This window comes from Oryctolagus cuniculus, chromosome 12 (assembly GCF_964237555.1).
Source record: "Oryctolagus cuniculus chromosome 12, mOryCun1.1, whole genome shotgun sequence".
In the NCBI taxonomy this organism is placed as follows: Eukaryota; Metazoa; Chordata; class Mammalia; order Lagomorpha; family Leporidae; genus Oryctolagus; species Oryctolagus cuniculus.
Genome location: NC_091443.1, coordinates 92055931 through 92076506, shown reverse-complemented (window position 1 = coordinate 92076506; position 20576 = coordinate 92055931). Strand labels below are relative to the sequence as shown.

At 56.6% G+C, this 20576-nt stretch overlaps 1 protein-coding gene across 10 annotated transcripts in view; it reads right to left on the bottom strand.

Annotated features, from left to right (window-relative positions):
• Positions 1-5533: 5533 nt before the first annotated feature.
• The window catches only part of PAQR5 (progestin and adipoQ receptor family member 5), a 72419-nt gene continuing 57376 nt past the window's right edge, over positions 5534-20576 (bottom strand). For 9 of the 10 annotated variants that reach the window (XM_008249808.4, XM_002722383.5, XM_051836633.2 and 6 more), the window contains 4 exons: positions 20225-20351; positions 13407-13503; positions 11609-11750; positions 5534-7919 (listed from right to left, as the gene is read on the bottom strand). In XM_008249808.4, the coding sequence (XP_008248030.1) occupies positions 7678-7919; positions 11609-11750; positions 13407-13503; positions 20225-20351 (608 nt within the window). In that variant the 3' untranslated portion in view covers positions 5534-7677. Of the gene's footprint in view, positions 7920-11608; positions 11751-13406; positions 13504-15907; positions 16030-20224; positions 20352-20576 lie in introns of all 10 variants that reach the window. The other variant, XR_515352.4, reaches the window with a different exon arrangement.

The following is a 20576-nucleotide window of genomic DNA, read 5'->3' as shown; positions in this document are numbered from 1 at the left end:
AAGGCAGTGCCCGCCCTGCCGGAAGCGGCGCTCGTCTCCTAGGCGACCTTCGCGGAGTCTGGTTGTCAGCGCCGGAGGGACCGGAACTCGAAGCCCTTGCGTTTTCCGCTGAGGAGACTGGGTTTTTTTTCCTGATGGTTATCGAATACATCTGTGCTCCTAGCGGCCTGCAGCCCCTTCTCACCTTCCTGCAGGCGCACGGCGGTGCTGCGGGTAGTCATTTCCTTGGCCTGTATGGTTGGAAGTTAATTAAGATGGTTTTGATTTTTCCTGTTACAGACACGGCCTCTGTGCATAGACTTGGAAATTCATCACTTTGTACGAGGCAAGGAAATTCGTTTACTCCTAGAAGCAGAATCGCTGCAGCCACCCTCCCGCCCAGCTTCCCCTGGGAAGGCAGCCCGCCTCTCACTCAGGGATCTGGTCTCGTCGCCCCCCACCGGGAACCTGCGTGGCTGGCCACTGCTGTGGCTTGGACCTTCGGGGCCCACATCCCATATGGGCGCTGGTTCGAGTCCTGGCTGCTCCTCTTCCGGTGCAGCTCTCTGCTGTGGCCTGGGAAAGCAGTGGAAGATGGCCCAAGTGCTTGGGCCCCTGCACCTGTGTAGGAGACCAGGAGAAGCTCCTGGCTCCTGGCTTCGGATGGGCACAGCTGTGGCCCTTGCTGCCATCTGGGGAGTAAACCAGCGGATAGAAGACCTCTCTCTCTCTCTCTCTCTCGTTCTCTCTCTCTCTCTCTCTCTGACACACACACTGCCTCTGCCTCTCTGTAACTCTGCCTTTCAAATAAATAAATATTTTTTAAAAAACCTGTGTGGCTGCCCCTCGCTTTTCCAGGCTCCTGGTCCACCACTGCCCCCTACACCCCTGCTCGGGACAATGAACGCCCAGTGCCCACATCCACCTGCCCTCCCCTTCTCTCTGCCCCTGTGGACTTGCTACAGCACCTTGGATTCCTGTCTCTCGGTTCCCTCACTAGATGGCACCGTTGCCTACCCTGTGCCTGGCAGTGTGGGTCGGCCATGAGTTGAAGGAATGAATGAATCCATCTCTTTCAAACACAGCCCCAATCCAGGACCCAGCACAATGCACCACCTCCAGCTTCTCCACTTCGTCCGTTTCTGTCCTTGTCAAAGCCCTTTGGCTTGATTTTTGTAAAAACACCAGTTCATTCTATCGTTTCAAAAATGGTCAAGTGACGCCTTCCCATAGCCAGCCAAAGACCTGCATTTTCCCCCAGAACCCTCTGGGGGAAATCCAGGCTGGGGAGAGGTGAGGGGAGGGAGAGAACTGGCAGGCCTTTTTTTAGGTCAGCTTTTTTGGGCACTCAAGGGGTAAACTCATCCTTTTGGGGCTGGTGCTATGGCATGGAGGGTAAACCTATGGGCGCCAGTTTGAGTCCCAGCTGCTCCACTTCTGATCCAGCTCCCTGCTGATGACCTGGGAAGGCAGCAGAGAATGGCCCAAGTGCTTGAGCCCCTGCACCCACATGGGAGACCCAGAGGAAGCTCCTGGCTACTTGCTTCAGAGAGGTCCAGCCCCAGCCATTGAGGCCAATTGGGGCAGATGGAAGAACCAGAAGTTGGAAGATCTATCTCCCTCTCTCTCCCCCACCCTGCCCCCAACTCTGTCTTTCAAATAGAATCTTTTAAAACACTCACAGACACACGCACACACAAACTCACCCTCTTTGCTGGTATGGTTCTGGGTGTGTGACGCTCAGCCACCACCTCTAACATCTGCCACTTTCTGCTCCTTGGCAGCTGCTGCACGTTCTCCGCCTCTAGCCCTGGCAGCCACGTTCCTGAGTCCCTCCCCTGTAGTGTAGCCTTCTCCAGAACTGGCTCTTCTTCACTCCACACAAAGCTTTGAGACTGCCCACTGTCTTGTGCGGCTCGGGAATCCCTTCCCTCCTGCTGCTGAGTGGTTTCCCATTATTTTATTTTTTAAAAGCTTTTTTAAAAGATTTATTTATTTATTTGAAAGTCAGAGTTACACAGAGAGAGGAGAGGCAGAGAGAGAGAGAGGTCGTCCATCCACTGGTTCACTCCCCAGTTGGCCACAACGGCCGGAGCCAGGAGTTTCTTCCTGGTCTCCCATGTGGGTGCAGGGGCCCAAGGACTTGGGCCATCTTCTACTGCTTTCCCAGGCCATAGCAGAGAGCTGGATAGGAAGTGGAGTGACCAGGTCTCGAACCAGCCGGCACCCTTATGGGATGCCGGCGCTTCAGGCCAGGGCGTTAACCCACTGCGCCACAGCTCCAGCCCCTCCCATTATTCAAATACAGAAAAGTGTATTCATCCACTTGTTGGTGCTTATGAATGCAACTGATATAACGACTGGCTTAAAGGTGTTTGGGGTGGACTTGTTTCTATCCCATCTAGGATGGGATTATGAGTCTTATGGAAAGTGCAAGTTTAAGTCTGCCCAACTGAACTCGGAGAACCTTAGGGGAATCACTTAAGAGGAACTGGCACTACGCAGCTTTGAAATCATTTATTCATGCAAACACTCGCTGTGGAAACCCAATAAACGCCAATGAAGAGAAGCGGCTGAAGCCCAATGTCAGCGGAAAGGGAGTAAAATGGAGCTCGGCCTTCCCAGGGAGCTGGGTCCACACAGCCTCCCCGGGTCCCTCGCTGGCCCAGCAGTCACCTGGTGGCCTTGGAAGCTTTGTTCGCAACCCGGGCCACGTGGCTCCCTTGTACACAGGTCATTTATACAACGAGTGGTGAGATGTTCATGTTTTCAATACTCAAAAAGCGAATTAGTGAGAAGTAGCCAGGTCAGATGGAGGCACTGCAAAATTCACACACAAAGAAACGTGCCACCCAGACCATATTTCAAGTGAGTAACATGCAGGAAGGGAGAAGTCATTAATCCAAGGAACTTAGGCCATCTGCCTTCAGGCTCAATCAAGACAAAGCTCCTGAAACACAGTGAAGGCTTCTTGTCCCGTCCCGAGATGAGCGAATCATTCTGAATTAGCATTCTGTCCCTTCTAGGACTGAGCAAATCTGGACCCGTATTGTGGCTGATGGGAGCTGGATAGCTCACGGTTGGAGTTGGAGCTGGAGTTACAGATAGCAAAGAGAGAAGGCATGAAAAGTGTCAGGGAATTCTTTGTGCTATTTTGCAACATTTTTCTTTCTAAGTCTGAAATTATGCTTTAAAAAAAAAAAAAAAAGATTGGATTGTATCAGTGCTTCTTGGATTCCCTTTTATTAGAAATCATCCGAGACTTTTTCTCAATACTCACAATCCCAGGGGTGGAGTTTGGTGCAGTGGCTAAGTTGTGCTTGGACTGCCTGCATCTCATACTGGAATCCCCGGGTTTGAGTCCCGGCTCGACTTCTCATCCCAAGAGGAGCTCCGTGATAATGGGTTCCCTGGCAGGCAGCAGGCGACGGCTCACACACCTCGGTCCTTTCCACCTACATAGGGTACCTAATGTGAGTCCCAGGCTCCTGGCTTCAAACTGACCCAGCATGGCTGTTGCAGGCAGATGGAAGATTCTCTCGCTGTCTCTCTCTCTCTCTCTCTCTCTCTCTCTCCTTCCTCTTGCTCTCAAATAAAAATGAATAAATAAACGTTTAAAAGAATTAGAAACCCCAAGATCCCCTCCTCTCCTCCTGTATCCCAAATGTGTGTCAGTGTGTGTGGGCCTGAGAATGTGCATTTTATGTCATTGGAAAAATTCTAGAAAGGCTGGATTAAGTGACCGCTGACGTCCTTTGGCTCTAAGCTCTGGAACAGGCAAAAGTTAAGTCGGTTTTGCTTTTTCTGTATTCAGGAGCTGGAGAGATACAGACGGAAGATCATGGGAGGGCCGACGCGAATTGTCGGAGGCTCATTCCACACGTACCCACAGGACAGAGGAAAGTCCTTTAGGCAATCGTCTAGGAAAAAAGTTCTGGAAAATTGCTTAATTCTTCAAAAGTCCTGTTATCCAGAGATCTTCTGGACTTAAACATCTCAGGAATGAGCAGCCTGATTTCCACCCTTCCAACAGGACAGAACCCTGCTAGCCCTGCGGCCTTTGTCCCTGCTGCTGTCCCAACCTGACATGCCCTCCCCCGCATGCGGGCAAAGCCGATTGCTTTCTGCGCCTCAAGCGCCAGGTTTTCTGGGTGACCATCCCCTTCATCTGCCCCACCCCGTCTCTCCCTGTTCCTTCACGGGGCTCCTTTCTTTCTCTGCTTATTATTGGCTGGATGTATCTGGATTTGTGTGCCTGCTCAGCCACAGCACTGGCTGCATGCCAGGGTGGACGTCATGGGTTTCGGTCCCTTCTGGACCCCCCAGTCCTGGGGCAGAGCCTGTTCCATCCCCGCCACGCACTCACTAGCCACCGAGTGACTGACTGGGGTACACGTGTCCAGGGACCTGCTTCCTAACGATGAATGAACGCGTTTGCAGGGTGGCAGGTAAAACACGACCAAACCAAGCAGGAAACAGGACAGCGTCGAGATGAGAAATAAGTTCTCTTTGTGTCTCCCACAGTTCAAGAAAAGAAGCCGTTGCTGGAAGTTGGAAGAACATCTCTGAGATTGCAAATGGGTCTTTGCCACAATGGAATTGTGGCCGAAAAAATCAGGGGCTGGCATGCAACTAATACATTCCAAAGTGACCTTAGCATCAAGAGATGCTCCCTGGGAAAGGGGCGGCTTTGGGAACACAGTGGGTCCGCGTGAAGGGTTTCTGGAACACGATCTGACAGCACCATGGCACAGCACACCGCCTCCCCAAGCCCTAGCACGGGGCAGGGTTTTATGGGAAAATACTCTGAGCAAGCAGCAAAAAAAAGGCCTCCAGTTCCCCTGAGCATCGCCCTGCCCCGCCCCGCGCACCCCAACCCCCACAACTACAAACTCCAGTCTTCAGGAAAAAGATGAAGAGCTCGTCTCTCAAACCTGAGCCCCAGAAAGTGAACCGCTCCCGGGAGGCAAGTGAGGAGACCGTTCGCCATCGGGTCTCCTTCAGCCACTTTCTGGACTCTGCAGCTAGGGGTGTGCCTTCTCCCAGGTGGAGCCAGAGGCTGTTTATGGGGAGGGGGTGCTGTCTGCCAGCAGAGCGGGAGGGTGCCCACGGGGAGGGGGCGCTGTCTGCCAGCGGAGCGGGAGGGTGTCCACGAGGAGGGGGCGCCTGAGACAGTGCCTCGGTGAGCAATGTCACGGATGGGAGCACCCCACACCCCCTGGGCGTACTCAGACTTTTTTTTTTTTTTTTACTTTATTTTAACTTGAGACCCCACAGCATTAACAGAGCTCTACCCAATGAAGTCTTCACCTTGACCTCTTGCCCACCTTTTTGACGCTGGTCTGGCTTGAGCAATGTGAAGCCCACGTCCGACACGCGCTGTGGATCGTGGAGAGCTTAGATATTAATCCACTGGAACCCGTTCTCATTTTACATTAGAATTTCTCGATCCCTGTACCACATGTGTGATAAAATGTTAACTGGTAGCAGTGTCCCAGAGTATGCGATAGGACAAAAGTTGCCCAAAGTCATACAAACACCATAAAAGACTTGATCCGATTTCGTTGATTTAACATTTCGACGTGACACAGGACGAAAAATAACACAAAGATTAGATATCTAAAATCCTTCATGTGGATCACCATTATCTTTTAACTCGACATAGAACATGATTTTGTTATCTATAAATAAAGAGAATTTACAACACTATTTATCTTTGGTATTAACAGACAAGGCACTTAAACTTTCTCTCGTTTTTTCCCACCATAAAATTACAGTTATACAGAGACGAACTTGAAGCCCACAGATCCTGCCAGGGTACAGTTTCACTTGGAATAGCAGATCGCTGTCACAGGAACAAATTTCATCATGCAGCCCGCAATTAATGTACCAAAAATTTACCAGCCCATATAATTTTATCTGCCTGCCTTCCCCAGAGGAGGTAAACAGATAATAAAACTGATGAAATCATATTTCTTGATCACTCTCATCCAATATACACGGTTACTGTCTTCCGAGCAATTTGTAGGGCCATCGGAGTGTCAGGGCCGGCTCCCGGTGGAGGCGGTATCGGAAGACGGGTGTGTGTGTGCGTGTGTGTGCGTGTGTGTGCGTGTGTTGGGAATGCCTGAGTCAGCAACACCAAGAGCAGAGCAGGGTGTGATGTGCCTCTGTGACGATGCGTCTCACATCGGTGTTTCTGCAAACATCGCGAAATACTGCACATCAATGAGCAATGCAACGGACGAGAAAACTCAATGTTCCGTCCTTGCTCTCCGCCAGAATAAAAAACCCAAAAGAACCCCTCCACAACCACCCATCTGTCTGGGAATGCACACCACCGTGGGAATACACGCGTCACGCGTGCATCCAAGGACGGTGAGCAGAGGACACAGCAGGCAACACGAGGAGCTGTTTCGGAAACCACAGCCCTTAGCGGCCAGGATCAGTTAGGAGCGTGGCGTCCGTTTAAGGCTGAGCATGCAATTGCTTGGCCAGAGGCCCTTGCGGAAGTATCCCATGCGTGTGGCAGCCCTGGCGCTTGTGCCCACTGTCTTTTGTGGGGTTCTTGTCCTCAAGAACGGGCACGAGACACCCCCTCCTTCCATGACCTCCTGGCTTGGTTTACTTACTTGTCTATTTTTGGTGCAGGTTTGACACCAGCGACTGAGTCCTGAGCAACAACTATCACAGTACTACAGCCCAGGACAGAAAACCTGGACCGGAGGGTGGAGGCCATGCCCTGAGGTGGGGGGAAGGGGCCGCTGAAATCGACATCAAGGGAAGCAAAGCTGACAGGGACAGGCCCAGTGCTTCTGGGGTGCGCGACCTGCATTTCTTCAAGCTTGGCCCTTGCACCCCTCGCACTGGAATCGTCTGAGGGGTCTGCTCCACGGCCTGTGTCCTCTACGGAGCCAAGCAGAGCCACGTGGGGCGGGCTCAGCCAGCTCTCACGTCCAGCACGGTTTACCTGCACTGCACAGTCTGGGCAGATCAACCTGGCAACAAACCCAGCAGAACAGAACACCTGCCAACCAGCAGCAGGCTGTGGGCATTTAAGAAGCCACAAACAAACAAACACCATACAAACCCCAAACCCGTATGGACAGGGGAACCTGCCCTTGGGGGTGAGGATGGCCTTATGGGAAGAGAGACCCTTCCTTCTGTACACCCTCCCCCAGGCTGGCAAGGGAAGGGAATCCCCCCCCACCCAGAGCGGGTCTCCTCTTGCTGGAGGGTCCTCCACACCCTGAGGTTCCCATGGACCCAGCTTCTCCTCACGTCTTCCCAGAGACCTTTCTCCCCTCCCGGAGGCGTTGCCAGGTCCGGTGGGGACTCTGGGACTGTGCTTCGTGAGATCCGGCACCTGGAGCAGACTCTATTTTTGAAGAGTGATGCAAAGCTACAAGGCATGGTGCTTCTTCCTCCAACTGCGCCAACAGAATCGAAAACCCCACCCTCAACGGATTCCGGACTGAAGGAGACAGCACCCACTGGCCTTCACGCAACCTGCTTGACCCGTGGTCCCCGCTAAAATCACACACAGAGCAGCAGTGCAAATCGAGAACTTCCCCAGTGCAATGCTTTGTGGCCGTGCGCCCCGTCGGTATGAGGACTTTGGGCCACCGGCGGCCAGCACCGTGGGCAGAGTGTCATGGCCGAGCGTTGACAGCAGGCAGGAAGCGCTTAGGGCCTGAATCATGTTTCTTTTTTATGTATTTCTGGCTCAGGAATCCGATACAGAGCAGCTGAGAAATAAATTATGTTGCTGAGGCTGAAGATGACGCAGAGAAGCACGGCTCCGGCTATCTGAGGGAAAGACAAGGGCCTGGCGGCGGCCAGCAGCCACTCCTTCCGCAGAGTCTTGTCCAGGAGTATGGCTTCCATCTGCATGTGTGTGGCCAGGATCACACACACGTGGAACAGCTGGTGGCTGTGACCTGCAGTGGACACACACGGGGCCAGTGAGGTCATCGAGGGAGAGAGACAGGGCTATTGATACAGGTGATGGCGCATGCGCCAAGAACACGAAATGTCCATGAAGACAGAGGGTAGATTAACAGTTGCCTTATGGGGTTGGTGCTGTGGCATAGCAGGTAAAGCCACTGCCTGCAGTGCCAGCATCCCATGTGGGCACCGGTTCCAGACCCAGCTGCTCTACTTCTGATCCAGCTCTCTGCTATGGCCTGGGAAAGCAGTAGAAGATGGCCCAAGTGCTTGGGCCCCTGCACTCCCATGGGAGACCTGGAAGAAGCTCCTGGCTCCTGGCTTCAGATCAGCTCAGCTCCGGCCATTGCGGCCAATTGGGGAGTGAACCAGCGGATGGAAGATCTCTCTCTCTGGCTCTCCTTACCTCTGTGTAACTCTGACTTTCAAGTAAATAAATAAATCTTTAAAAAAAAGTTGTCTCAAGCATGGGGGTAGGGATGGCTATGAACAAAACCCGGCATGAAGGAGCTTCCTGGGGAGAGGGAAATGTTCTAGAACTGACTGATGGTGATGGTCACACTACTTGGTAACCTTATTTAAAAAAAAAATTCTCCATCTCTCTGATTTTCAACTAAAGGAATCTTTTTTTTTTTTTTTTTAAAGAAGGCTACTGGCGCAAACCAAATCCACTCTTTTTAAAGAGTTATTTACTTATTTGAAAGGCTGAGTCACAGGAGGCAGAGGTCTTCTATCCACTGGTTCACTCCCCAGATGGCCGCAATGATTGGAGCTGAGCCAATCCAAAGTGAGAAGCCAGGAGCTTCCTCTGGGTCCCCCACATGGGTGCAGGGGCCCAAGTGCTTGGGCCATCCTCCAATGCTCTCCCAGGCCATAGCAGAGAGCTGGATTGGAAGTGGAGCAGCCAGGACTAGAACTGGCACCCATATGGGATGTCGGCACTGCAGGCAGCAGCTTTACCTACTACGCCACAGCAACGGCCCCCAAATTCACTTTTAAAATAACTCATCCAGGGGCAGCGCTGTGGCGTAGTAGGTTCGTCCTCTGCCTGTGGCATCAGCATCCTGTATGGGCACCAGTTTGAGTCCTGGCTGTTCCACTTCCAATCCAGCTCTCCGCTATGGCCTGAGAAAGCAGTGGAAGATGGCCCAAGCGCATGGGCCCCTGCACCCACGTGGGAGACCCAGAAGAAGTTCCTGGTCCTGGCTTCATATCAGTCCAGCTCTGGCCATTGTGTCTGTCTGGGGAGTGAACCAGCAGATTAGCAGTCCTTTCTCTCTGTCTCTGGTTCTCCCTCTCAAATATATAAATAATTTTTTAAAAAAGAAATCCTACTATCAGGCTGGTGCTATGGTGCAGCGGGTTAACGCCCTGGCCTGAAGCATCGCATCCCATATAGGCGCCAGTTCAAGACCTGGCTGCTCCACTTCCCATCCAGCTCTCTGCTGTGGCCTGGGAAAGCAGTAGAAGATGGCCCAAGTCCTTGGGACTCTGCACCCACATGGGAGACCTGGAAGAAGCTCCTGGCTCCTGGCTTTGGATTGGTGCAGCTCCGGCATTTGCAGCCATCTGGGGAGTGAACCAGCAGATGGAAGAGCTCTCTCTGTGTCTCTACTCTCTGTAATTCTGTCTTTCAAATAAATAAAATAAATTAAAAAAAAAAAAGAAATCCTGTTTTCGATTTATTGATCTTGGAGTCCAGCCTGCGGTTGCCGTGGCAGGGCCCCCAGCACATGGCTGGACGCTCCCCAGTCCTGCAGGAAGGAGACTGGCACACAGACCTGCAGGTGCACGAGGAACAAGGTTGTGTGAAGGCAGAGGGGAGGGTGGTCATCTCCCAGCCAGGGAGTGCAAACCTGGAGGACGCCGACCCTGCAGACACCCTGACCCCAGGCTCCCGGCCCCCAGGACTGCACGCAGCGTTCGTGTTGTTCCAGCCACCCAGCCTGGGGCGCTGAGTCATGGCAGTCTCACAGGACAAGGTGAGACTTAAAGAAGGAGTCTCCGCCCACTAGAAGTAAGAGTCGGGGTTGTGTGCCCAGGACCTCCCTGGCGGGACCAGCCCTGTCTCCGTCCCAGCAGTAGATAGCACAGAAAGCCACATCGGCAGTGGACATGTGTGCACCGCGCCTGCAGCAGGTAAGCGGTGCCAACAGCCGCCCACCAGGAATGGGCGGAGCTTCCTGCCGGAGTGTCCCACGGGCCTGGGAATTGGTACTGGGCGGGATTCCCACTTCCAGCAGCCTCAGTTATTCAAGGACCAGAAACATCTCCAAAGGTCCCGCTAATGATCTCCCAGGGGTGTTTTTCTTCTCTATCCCTAGACCCTAGGACAGGGTGGTGGTAAGTAGCTAAAATGCTACTAAGAAAGCAGCATGCTGGGGAAATCAGGCCCAGGGCTGGGAGACTTCCTGTCCAGCCAGGCAGGGGCCGGGGGTGGGCCCCGTCCTTGCTGTTCCCCCAGCATTTTGCTGGCTGCCAGTTCTTCTGGCAGGACAACAGAAGAAAAGGCAGTGAAAGGCTGATCGGATCAAACAAAGCAACTCTGGCCACGTCCCTGGGTAGGAAGAGGTGGGCAACCAGGGGGCAACGTGACAGGGCTGCGACAGGCCCTCGGAGTCCCACAGTTCACCTCTGGGGAGCTCTCACCTTGGGATTCGCCAACGCGGGGAGCTGCAGTGACCCAAGGCTGCATCCCACCGTGCATCCCACCAGCCCCGCCCCCTCCCCAGACAGGGAAACAACTCCCCCAAGCAGGCGTCGGCCCCCTGACGGTGACACCATCACCCTCGGCAGCACCCTGTGTCACACCTTGGCGACTCAGGTTCCCAGGAGAATCCCAAGGCCTCTGTCCCCAACCCCTAGAGCTCCTGGATCAAGGGGGTCTGCACGCTCTCAGATGACGCTGACACTGCTGGCCAGGGGTACACCTGAGAGCCACTGCTGGCCCAGGACACCTGGCCCTACCCACCCACCCACCACCTCACAAGACACATGCTCCTCCCTGCTCTCCGCTGCCCCCTGGTGTCTGCTACCCTCTTTCCTGTTCCCTTCCAGGGCTGCCCCCAATGCTCATTTAACAATGGCATCCCAAGGGGCCGGCACTGTGGCATGGCAGGTAAAGCTGCCGCCCGCAGTGCCGTCATCCCATATGGACAACTGATTTGAGTCCCGGCTGCTCCACGTCTGATCCAGCTCTCTGCTGTGGCCTGGGAAAGCAGTGGAAGACAGCCCAAGTCCTAGGGCCCCTGTACTCACCTAGGAGACCCAGAAGAAGCTCCTGGTTCCTGGCTTCAGATTGGCTCAGCTCTGGCTGTTTGGACCATTGGTGAGTGAACCATCGGATGGAAGCCCCCCACCCCTGTGCCTCTGCCTCTCTGTAACTCTGCCTTTCAAATAAATAAATAAATCTTTGAAAACACAATGGCATCCCATGTTCTAGATACCAATGGGACTCTCCAGCCTGCAGCCCATCAGAATGCATTAGACCGGTTTCTCTTCACCCCTGGCCTCCTGCCTGGCCCTGCGCTGGGCTGCACACCGGGCCTCTGTCACCTTGCCGTGTCACTCACCTTGGCCGGCACCTGGACAGCTTCCTGCCCCTCCCCCGGCCCACCTTTGCAGCTGCAGCCCAGGACGGACCCCACCCCACCCCCTGCACCCCGAGGCCATCGCCGCTCACCGATGTAGTCAAAGCGGCCCGGGGCCAGGCGCTCGGGCAGGTGTGCCGAGTACAGGAAAGAGGCCAAGAGCGTCATGACCATGTGCTTCTGGTGGTACAGGGTGGCTTCGTTCTGGCCGCTCTCCCCTGGGAACAGGAAGAGCTGCAGGGAGGCGGAGGAAGCGCAGGTCACGAGAGGGGGACAGGTGCAGGCGGTCCTTCTCCCTCACCCACCTGCAGCCGAGACTGGGGAGGGGGCCCTGACATCCACACATCTCAGCGTGCACCTCCCCGGGGCCGGAAGGGGCACTGCTGTGAATGTGACCCAGTGAGACCACAGACAGCTGCAGCTTAACCCCCAAAGGCTCCTGGGAGTCTTTGGGGTTATTTAATTACAGGAGAGAAAGAGAGGGAAGGAGGAAGAAAGGAAAAAAGAAAGGAATGGAAACTCAAGAGAAGAGGAAGGGGAAAGAAAAATGCTCCCTGATAAATCGCCACTCCTTTTTTGGGGTAAAATGTGCACGCAGCAGTAGGTTCTCAATTGAAGCCACTTGGAACCGGGGTATCCACTGCATGGCTGCACCTAACAATGGCCTCACCACAGTTTTGTGGGGTTGTCACCTAGAGAGAGCAGTTGCTCCCACCGACAGAGGGTGCCAGGCCACGCCTGCTCTGCTCATCTTGCACCTGAGTAGGGGCAGGCACAGGCTATTGCCCCCAGGTGGCAGACCGGAAAAGTGAGTTGTCAGCCAAGTAGTGAGGCCAGGGTGGGATCCAGGCAGGCCCCCGGGGAGAGCGACACCCCCCCCCCCCCGCACCGCAGCCCAGCACACGGTGCTGGTAAGGACGCAGACCCCGCGCTGTGCGAGTTGGTGGTGCGTAGGACTGGCTTGCTCTGCCTGCTCTGGCTTCCTGTGTGTGGTGTGTGCCCTCGAGGAAGGGGTGAGGGGAACGGGCTACACTCGCATCTCTGGGTTGCCCCCAGACCCACACTGCTGGAGCCCAGAGCCCTCGCTGACTGCTCCGGCTGCCAGGTGCAGCTCTGCCCGCCCGCTTCGCTCCTGACCCCGCTGTCTGCGTCTCGTGCCCCGGTCAAGGGAAGGGACTCTGCTCACCAGGTGCTGGGCAGTGCCGAGACGTGTGGTTTTGCTTAATCCTCATTAGCTCCTACGAAGGAGGGGAGGCCGGCCTCATTTACAGATAAAAGGGGGAGCAGCTCAGAAAGGTGATGTGCACTGCCCAGGGCCACACAGCTGGTGCGTGAGCAGAGGCACCAGAACTTGAACTTGGGCCCAAGTGCAAGGATGCTCCCCTTCTTGTCCTTCCTGCCGTCCCTCCGACACCCTGTTCCTCTGTGCGTTCCGTCCAACTCCCATCTACCCTGCGAGACCCTCATTCATACCCTCTGCTCCAGTACTAACACCTGGGATGATGCCAACAATGAATACATCATTAGACTCTCGCCACCAGCCGCACTGCACAAGTTACCTCCTGGAATACTGCCCACAGCCTGATCAGAGGTGTTGCCCTGGTGCCCACTGTACAGATGAGGGAAATCAAGGCACAGAGAACTTGCCCTGCCTGAGGACTGGCAGCGAGAGTTAGGTTTGCCTCCAGAGCCCGCTCTCCTGCTCACTCTGCAGAACCCCTCGCTGCCAGGCGCTCTCTGCTCACTGCGGCTGCTCCCGAGCCCCCAGTCACAATGCCTGCCGGGGCCTCTGTGGGAGCCGTCCCCTGAGCGTTTCCCGAGTGCTATGAAGGCAGCACCTGGGCCTGGACTTCCGTGTGTCCCCGGGGCGCCATCAGGCAGTGCCCTTACCCTGTAGAAGATGGGCAGGGAGTCCCAGGTGTAGGGGTACGCAAAGGCGAGGATGCGAAGCAACTTGCAGAGTCCTGGCTTCTGGATCTCAAGAAACCTACATCCCGGGCGGAAAGGGAGGAGAAACGGGGCTGAGATGGGTTTCGGGAAACACACACACACACACACACACACACACACGTGTGCTCACCAAAACCAGCCAGGGCCTGGCAATCAGGCTCTCTCTTCTCCCACCTGCAGGAAGGGAACAGGAGCTCTGAGCGAGACCTCCCGGGAGACCCTGTCCTGCCACGTAAGAGCAGTGGTGTCCAGGCCTAGCTCAGGAGAAGGCGCCAGGCAGAATCCTTCAATGGCCAAATTATTTAACTGCAGTAGCCTTTTAAATGCCCGGTTACAGGGCTGGTGTTTCTGTGCAGTGGATGAAGCCACTGCTTGGGATGCCAGCACCCCATATCAGAACATTAGCTTGAGTCCTGGCTTCTCAGCCTCCAATCCAGCTCCCCACGAATGCGCCTGGGAAGGCAGTGGATGATGGCCCAAGTGCTGGGGCCCCTGCACCCATCTGGGAGACCCAGATGGAGTTCCAGGCTCCTGGCTTCAGCCTGGCCCAGCCCTGGCTGTTGTAGCCATTTGGGGAGTGAACCAGCAGATGGAAGATCTCTCTCTCTCTGTCTCTGCATCTCTGTCCCTCTGCCTTGCAAATAAATTAATTAATTAAAAAATAAAACTTTACAATTACCATCAGCACAGGGAGATGGGGGATGGGGAGCCATGGCACAGCCTCCTCCCACCCCTGTGGAGGCCCCTGCATGGAGGCCGAGATGCCCCAGCCAGTCAGAGCCACACCATGAGGGTTGTCGTGAGCATGCAACCCTGGCAAGGCTGCTGGACCGTGTGCACACACAGGGACGCCAGCCTTGCCTCCTCGCTCACCACCATGCCCAGCCCCCTCCAACCCAGAGCAGAGCTGCACTTGAACCAGAGATGCAACCATTACAGAGTCAGACCCTCCACACAGGTCATGGCAGAGCTGGCTGGGGGATGGCGCAGCACAGGCTGGGCACCGGGAGGACTTCTCGGGCCGGGAGTCTCTCTACCCAAAACCATGGCCCCGACCTGAGGCTTGGGTAGGCAGGCGCTCACGTGCCCCGCCAGCGGGCTGCCTAGGCCAGGCACCTACTTATATCGCAGTGGACTGTGGAGGGCTTGGGGCCTTGCAGCCTGAGGCCCCCGCGCGGGTGGCAGGCACAGCCAGGGCGCTGAGGCTCTCGGGGGTCGTCGTGGCTCCATCTGCTGAAGCCCTCAATGCCCTGAGTGCTCTCAGCCTGTGCCCTTGGTTGTGGCCCATGTCATGCTGTCTGCCAGGATGGGGTCCATGTCCTGGCCCATGCTCCCCACCTCTGCTCCTCTGTGCTGGTCCCCATCCTGCCCTTTGTCCCTCAAACACTCTCCACGGCTCTCTCCGAGCTCGGCCCATTCCCCCAGGCCAGTGTCGCCACCTGACCACTGAGCCAGCTGCTGCCTGGAACCCTCGGCCAGGGGGGTTGGGGTGGGAGTGGGAGGGGGTGGTTCCTGCAGACTCCCACGCCCCGGAAACCCTTCTCACAGGCAGGCAGGCACTGGACTGGGTCAGGCCCGGACACAACCAGAATCTGCATTGCCGGGCAAGAGGGGGCCACCTGGGCCCTGAGACGCCCCCACGGCGTCCAGAGACAAGCTCCCACTTGGCTTCCACGTCTCTCCCGACCCTGCCTGTGAATCAGAGAAGGTGGAGAAGGCACAGCAGCCCAGGGAGGTGGAGGGAGAGAAGACGGGGACCGCAATGCATCCTCCCCGGAACAGCAGCCACGGGGGGCCGCGAGGCAGTGCGGCGCGTTGATTGTGAGTGTTTGATCCAGGCGCCCTGGGTTTGAATCCTGCCTCTGCCCTTGGATCCCAGCAGCTCATGTCACCGCCGCGAATAACAGGGACAGGACACCAACTACGCCTCCCGTACAGGCGGCTGCGAGGAGTTGATGAAGAATGACGCTCGCAAGGGGCCCTGAACTGCGCCCGGCACAGACTCACCCTGACAAGACGCTGGATTCTAACACACACACGTGTGCCTGCATTGTCTCCACACTCTCCCCTCCCTGTCTCATAGCTATGTTGCATCAGAAAACAGGGACAGGAGAGAGCAGACGGACCCTGGGCGACTGGCCCAAGGGCCGATGAGCGCTAAGGAGAGAGGAAAGCTAGGATTTGAACCCAAGGCTGTCTGGCTCCCTCGTTTCACGCTCCCTCCTTCCAGCCTGCTCCCCTGCAGGCTGAGCAATCCTCAGACCCTGGCCCAGGCTCTCTCTCTCCCTTGACCCCGAGAACCAGGGCGCCTGCCGTAACTGCCTTGTCAGCCTCCCCTGGCAGACCCTGCCCAACCACGTCAGGCCCCGTGCACTTCCGGCACCTGCCATTTCCGAGCCAAAAGAGGCTTGCTCTCGAAGTGCACTCCCTTGGCCACTTACAAGTGAAGAAATCTGGCCCAGGCTGGCGAGCGCCATCCCCCAAAGCATGGGTTTCCTGCGACTGGAGATAAACATTTCGCCCAGGGGCAAACAGACCAGCCTCTCCAGCTGCAAAGCCGAGTCTACAGGGGAAAAAGGAAAGAGAAAAAGCAGAACAGGAGAGAGACAGCAGCAGAGGAAAAAAGACAGGAGGGCCAGCGGCCACCAGGTCCCTCCCACCACTAAGGTGCAATCCCACCTCGGGCCACAGGGTGTCGCCACAGCCAGGGATTCCAGCAGCCGCCGGACACTCCCCGAGGTCTCCAAGGCTCAGCCTAACCCCCAGGAGCCAAAGGCTGCTTTTCCTACCAGTCTCTCCTAAACTCTGCCGAAACCCCTTGCAACAAGGCTGGAATTTGGAAGTAGCGCTGGCCACTAGTGGGCCTTGGGAGAAATCGCTGTCTTGCAGAGCTGCGCCGCGTGTGCACGTGTGTGCATGTGTGTGTGTGTGTGTGTGGTCATGGCTGTCGTGCTATGGTGCGCACTGTCCTGTTTTAGAGAAGCACAGGAACGCCTGGCCGCAGCAGCACTTTGTCATCTGTCTGCGCCCCCTCCAACCTCTGAGAACCACGACTCACTGCGGCGTCTCCTGCCTCCACCCTGGGCTGACCTTCCAACTCCCTCCAGGTTGGCTCAGGCCCCCAGGGCGCAGCTCACCGTCTCCCACCCCCAGCACCGGCCACATGGCCTCTCACTGAGCAGCTCTTTACCGAAAGCCTCCGGCTGCATGTGCCAGAGACCGCCAAGCAAACCTGGCGCAACCCACGCTCCTGAGGGGCGTGAGGCCCCCTTGTTGGGCTTCTGGGTGCCAGGCTTAGCATGAGCAGGCCCAGCTCGGGGCCTCGGCCACCCCCAGGCCCACGGGGTGGGCACACACACTCTCGAGCCCCTCTCGGAGGCTCTGGAACACGCGCATTTGAAGTGAATTCACCAGGGACTACACAAGTATTACGTGTGCAGACTGACCCTCCTGGGCTGTCCTGGGATGCCAAACACGCCACTGAACCCGCGGTTTTCTGGTGATCCTGTCTCCCAAGTGGTTGCAGATGCGGGGCCGGGGCGGGGCCTGAGGAGCCCTGAGCTCCGCCTCCCAGAGGTCCTTGTTGAAGGCGTGGACGGTGGCTCCCACAAGGGGCAGCGCCTGGTCTGAGGCCACACAGCCAGTCCTTAGGGGAACAGGGCTGGGATCCAGGCCCTGTCCTCTACCTTAAATTCCCAACACCACAGCCACTGGGCCAGACAGGGCCAGCGCTGGCCACGGCTCAGGCACAGGTGAGCCGCAGGCTCCCGCCCCGAGGCCACGCAGGCAGGCCCTGTGCCTGCACTGCACGTTTCCTTGTTGGTGGGTGGCCGCTGGCATCGCGGCCACGTCTCCCCCTGGGGTCCCCTCGCCCACCCATCCCAGGGCACATTCCTGAGCTCCTTGTCTCTTTGTCATCTGCGCAGTCCCTCAGCTCCTGACCTGGCGCAGAGTTTCTGATTCCCAGAGTCCGTGAGGCCTCCTTTGCGTCCAGCTGCACACTCTGCCCCCCGCCAGGCTGCTCCTAGCTTTGGGGAGGGCTGCGGCTTCCTCCCTCCCTGGGGGATTTCCCAGGAATGAAGACCCGGCTGCCTTGGAAAGCGACCCCCACGCCTCCAACCCGACGCAGAAGAGAGACGATGGAGGGCGAGCTGAGGAGGGTACTTCCAAAACTCTTAGGATTTGATTCTTGGGGGGCTGGCATTGTGCACAGCACGGAGCGCTGCAGCCTGTGACACCTGCATCCCGTAGTCCGAGTCCCAGCTGCCCCGCTTCTGATCTAGCTCCCTGCTAACACGCCTGGGAAAGCAGCGGAAGCTGGCTCAAGTGCTTAGACCCTTGCCACCCACGTGGGAGACCTGGATGGAGCTCCAGGCTCCTGGCTTCAGCCTGGCCCAGCCCTAACCCCAGCCCTAGCTATTGCAGCTATCTGGGGAGTGAACCAGTAGAAGAAAGAATTCTCTCTCTCTCCCTCTTTCAAAACATAAATAAATGAAATAAATCTTAAATAAGAATTCTTCTGTACTTTAGTTGTTTTTTTTTTTTTTTTTTTTTTTTTGACAGGCAGAGTGGACAGTGAGAGAGAGACAGAGAGAACGGTCTTCCTTTGCCGTTGGTTCACCCTCCAATGGCCGCCGCGGCTGGCGCGCTGCGGCCGGCGCACCGCGCTGATCCGATGGCAGGAGCCAGGAGCCAGGTGCTTTTCCTGGTCTCCCATGGGGTGCAGGGCCCAAGCACCTGGGCCATCCTCCACTGCACTCCCGGGCCACAGCAGAGAGCTGGCCTGGAATAGGGGCAACCGGAACAGAATCCGGCGCGCCGAATGGGACTAGAACCCGGTGTGCCGGCGCCGCTAGGCGGAGGATTAGCCTAGTGAGCCGCGGCGCCGGCCTGTACTTTAGTTTTTTAAAAAAATATTTATTTGAAAGCCAGAGCCACAGAGAGACGAAACACACACACACACACACACACACACACACACACACACAAAGAGAGAAAGAGAGAGAGAAAGAGATCTTCCATCCACTGGTTCACTCCTCAGATGGCTGCAATGGCCAGGGCTGAGCCAGGCTGAAGCCAGGAGCCAGGAGCCTCATCCAAGTCTCCCACGGAGTGCAGAGCACCAAGAACTTGGGCCATTTTCTGCTGCTTTTCCCAGGCATTAGCAGGGAGCTGGATCGGAAGTGGGGCAGTCAGGACTTGAACCAGAGCCCTTATGGGATGATGATGTGGCTGGCACCGGACCTACCCACTACACCACAACACCAGCCCCTCTTCTGTATTTTTAAGAAACCCACTTTGTCAAGTTCAGGAAACTCCTAGCGTCCTTGGGTCCTGCAAGACTTAACTGTCACCCAAAGGAAGCCACAGACCGAATCACCGTGGAGAAGGGGCAGAACTGCCCTCACCGTCCCTGTGTACTCCCAGGCTCCCGAGGGCGGCGACGCACACTGGCTGTGGGCATTGCTGTTCGGGGTGCGACCGCCCAGCCTCCCTCCACACTCCTCCTGCCCTGCCAGAGGCTCCCAGCCCTGGAAGTGCGGGCACCTTGCCATTGTCTAGACAGGGCTGGCACCTGACACCGCCACCGGGAGGCTCCCTGATGGAGTCAGAGAACTGAGCTGGATAAGCAGTGTGGGCATTTACCCCTGTGGCAATGTCTTTCACACTCATATCCAACGAGAGCTGGACGTGACTCGCCGGCCACGGGAGACAGGCGAGACATTTGACTCTCACTCGTCACCTAGCCACACACCAGGCAGGCCCCAGGTGACTGTCAGTGGCAACTGCGTTTTTATGGGGGCTCCTCTGGGCCAGGCTCTCGGGAGGCATCCTGGGTCCATGACCTATAACCCTTACATCAGCCTCAGAAGGTATCGGGTCCGTTTTACAGATGAGCAAACTGAGTTCGTGGAGCATCAGCTATGTAATTGGTGGGGCCTCTTGGTTAAAAAAAAAAAAAAAACTAGGGCCGGTGCTGTGGTGCAGTGGGTTAAAGCCCTTAGACACCTGATTAGACACCGGCATCCCATAAGGGCGTAGGTTCTAGTCCTGGCTGCTCCACTTCTGATCCAGCTCTCTGCTGTGGCCTGGGAAAGCAGTAGAGGATGGCCCAAGTCCTTGGGCCCCTGCACCCACGTGGGAGACCTGGAAGAAGCTCCTGGCTCCTGGCTTCAGATTGGTGCAGCTTCAGCCGTTGCAGCCATCTGGGGAGTGAACCAGCAGATGGAAGACCTCTCTCTCTGTCTCTACCTCTCTCTGTAACCCTTTCAAATAAATAAAATGAATCTTAAAAAAATACCATCTGGGCCGGCGCCGCGGCTCACTAGGCTAATCCTCCGCCTAGCGGCGCCGGCACACCGGGTTCTAGTCCCGGTCGGGGCGCCGGATTCTGTCCCGGTTGCCCCTCTTCCAGGCCAGCCCTCTGCTGTGGCCAGGGAGTGCAGTGGAGGATGGCCCAGGTGCTTGGGCCCTGCACCCCATGGGAGACCAGGAAAAGCACCTGGCTCCTGGCTCCTGCCATCGGATCAGCGCGGTGCGCCGGCCGCAGCGCGCTGGCCGCGGCGGCCATTGGAGGGTGAACCAACGGCAAAGGAAGACCGTTCTCTCTGTCTCTCTCTCTCACTATCCACTCTGCCTGTCCAAAAAAAAAAAAATAAATAAAAAAAAAAAAATACCATCTGGGCGTGAGCCCCAGGTTCCCATCCCTTCCCCGCTGCGTCCGCCCCGCTCCCAGCTGAGCCCAGAGCTCCGGGTACCTGGAGTAGCAGGAGAGGCCGGTGCTGAGGATGGTGTTCAGCACAGCCATGGTCACAAAGTAATCGTGGAAGCTGGTGCGCACCAGCGCGTCGGGGAACGCGTATGCAGAGTAGGCGATGGCAGAGCCTGGGGAGGGAAAACAGCCTCGGAACCAAGCTCGGCCTGGCGCCGGCACCCCCACACCTCTGCCTGCCTCTGTGCCCTGGTTTTTCCCACGATCCGTGCCCAGGGTGTGCTCCTCCATGCCCTCTGCCTGCCCAGAGCCTTTGCCGCGGCCCCCACCACCTCCCACCTGCATAGATCCTGCCGAGGACACAGAGGCACAGAGGGCTAGCAGCTCACCCAGGGTCA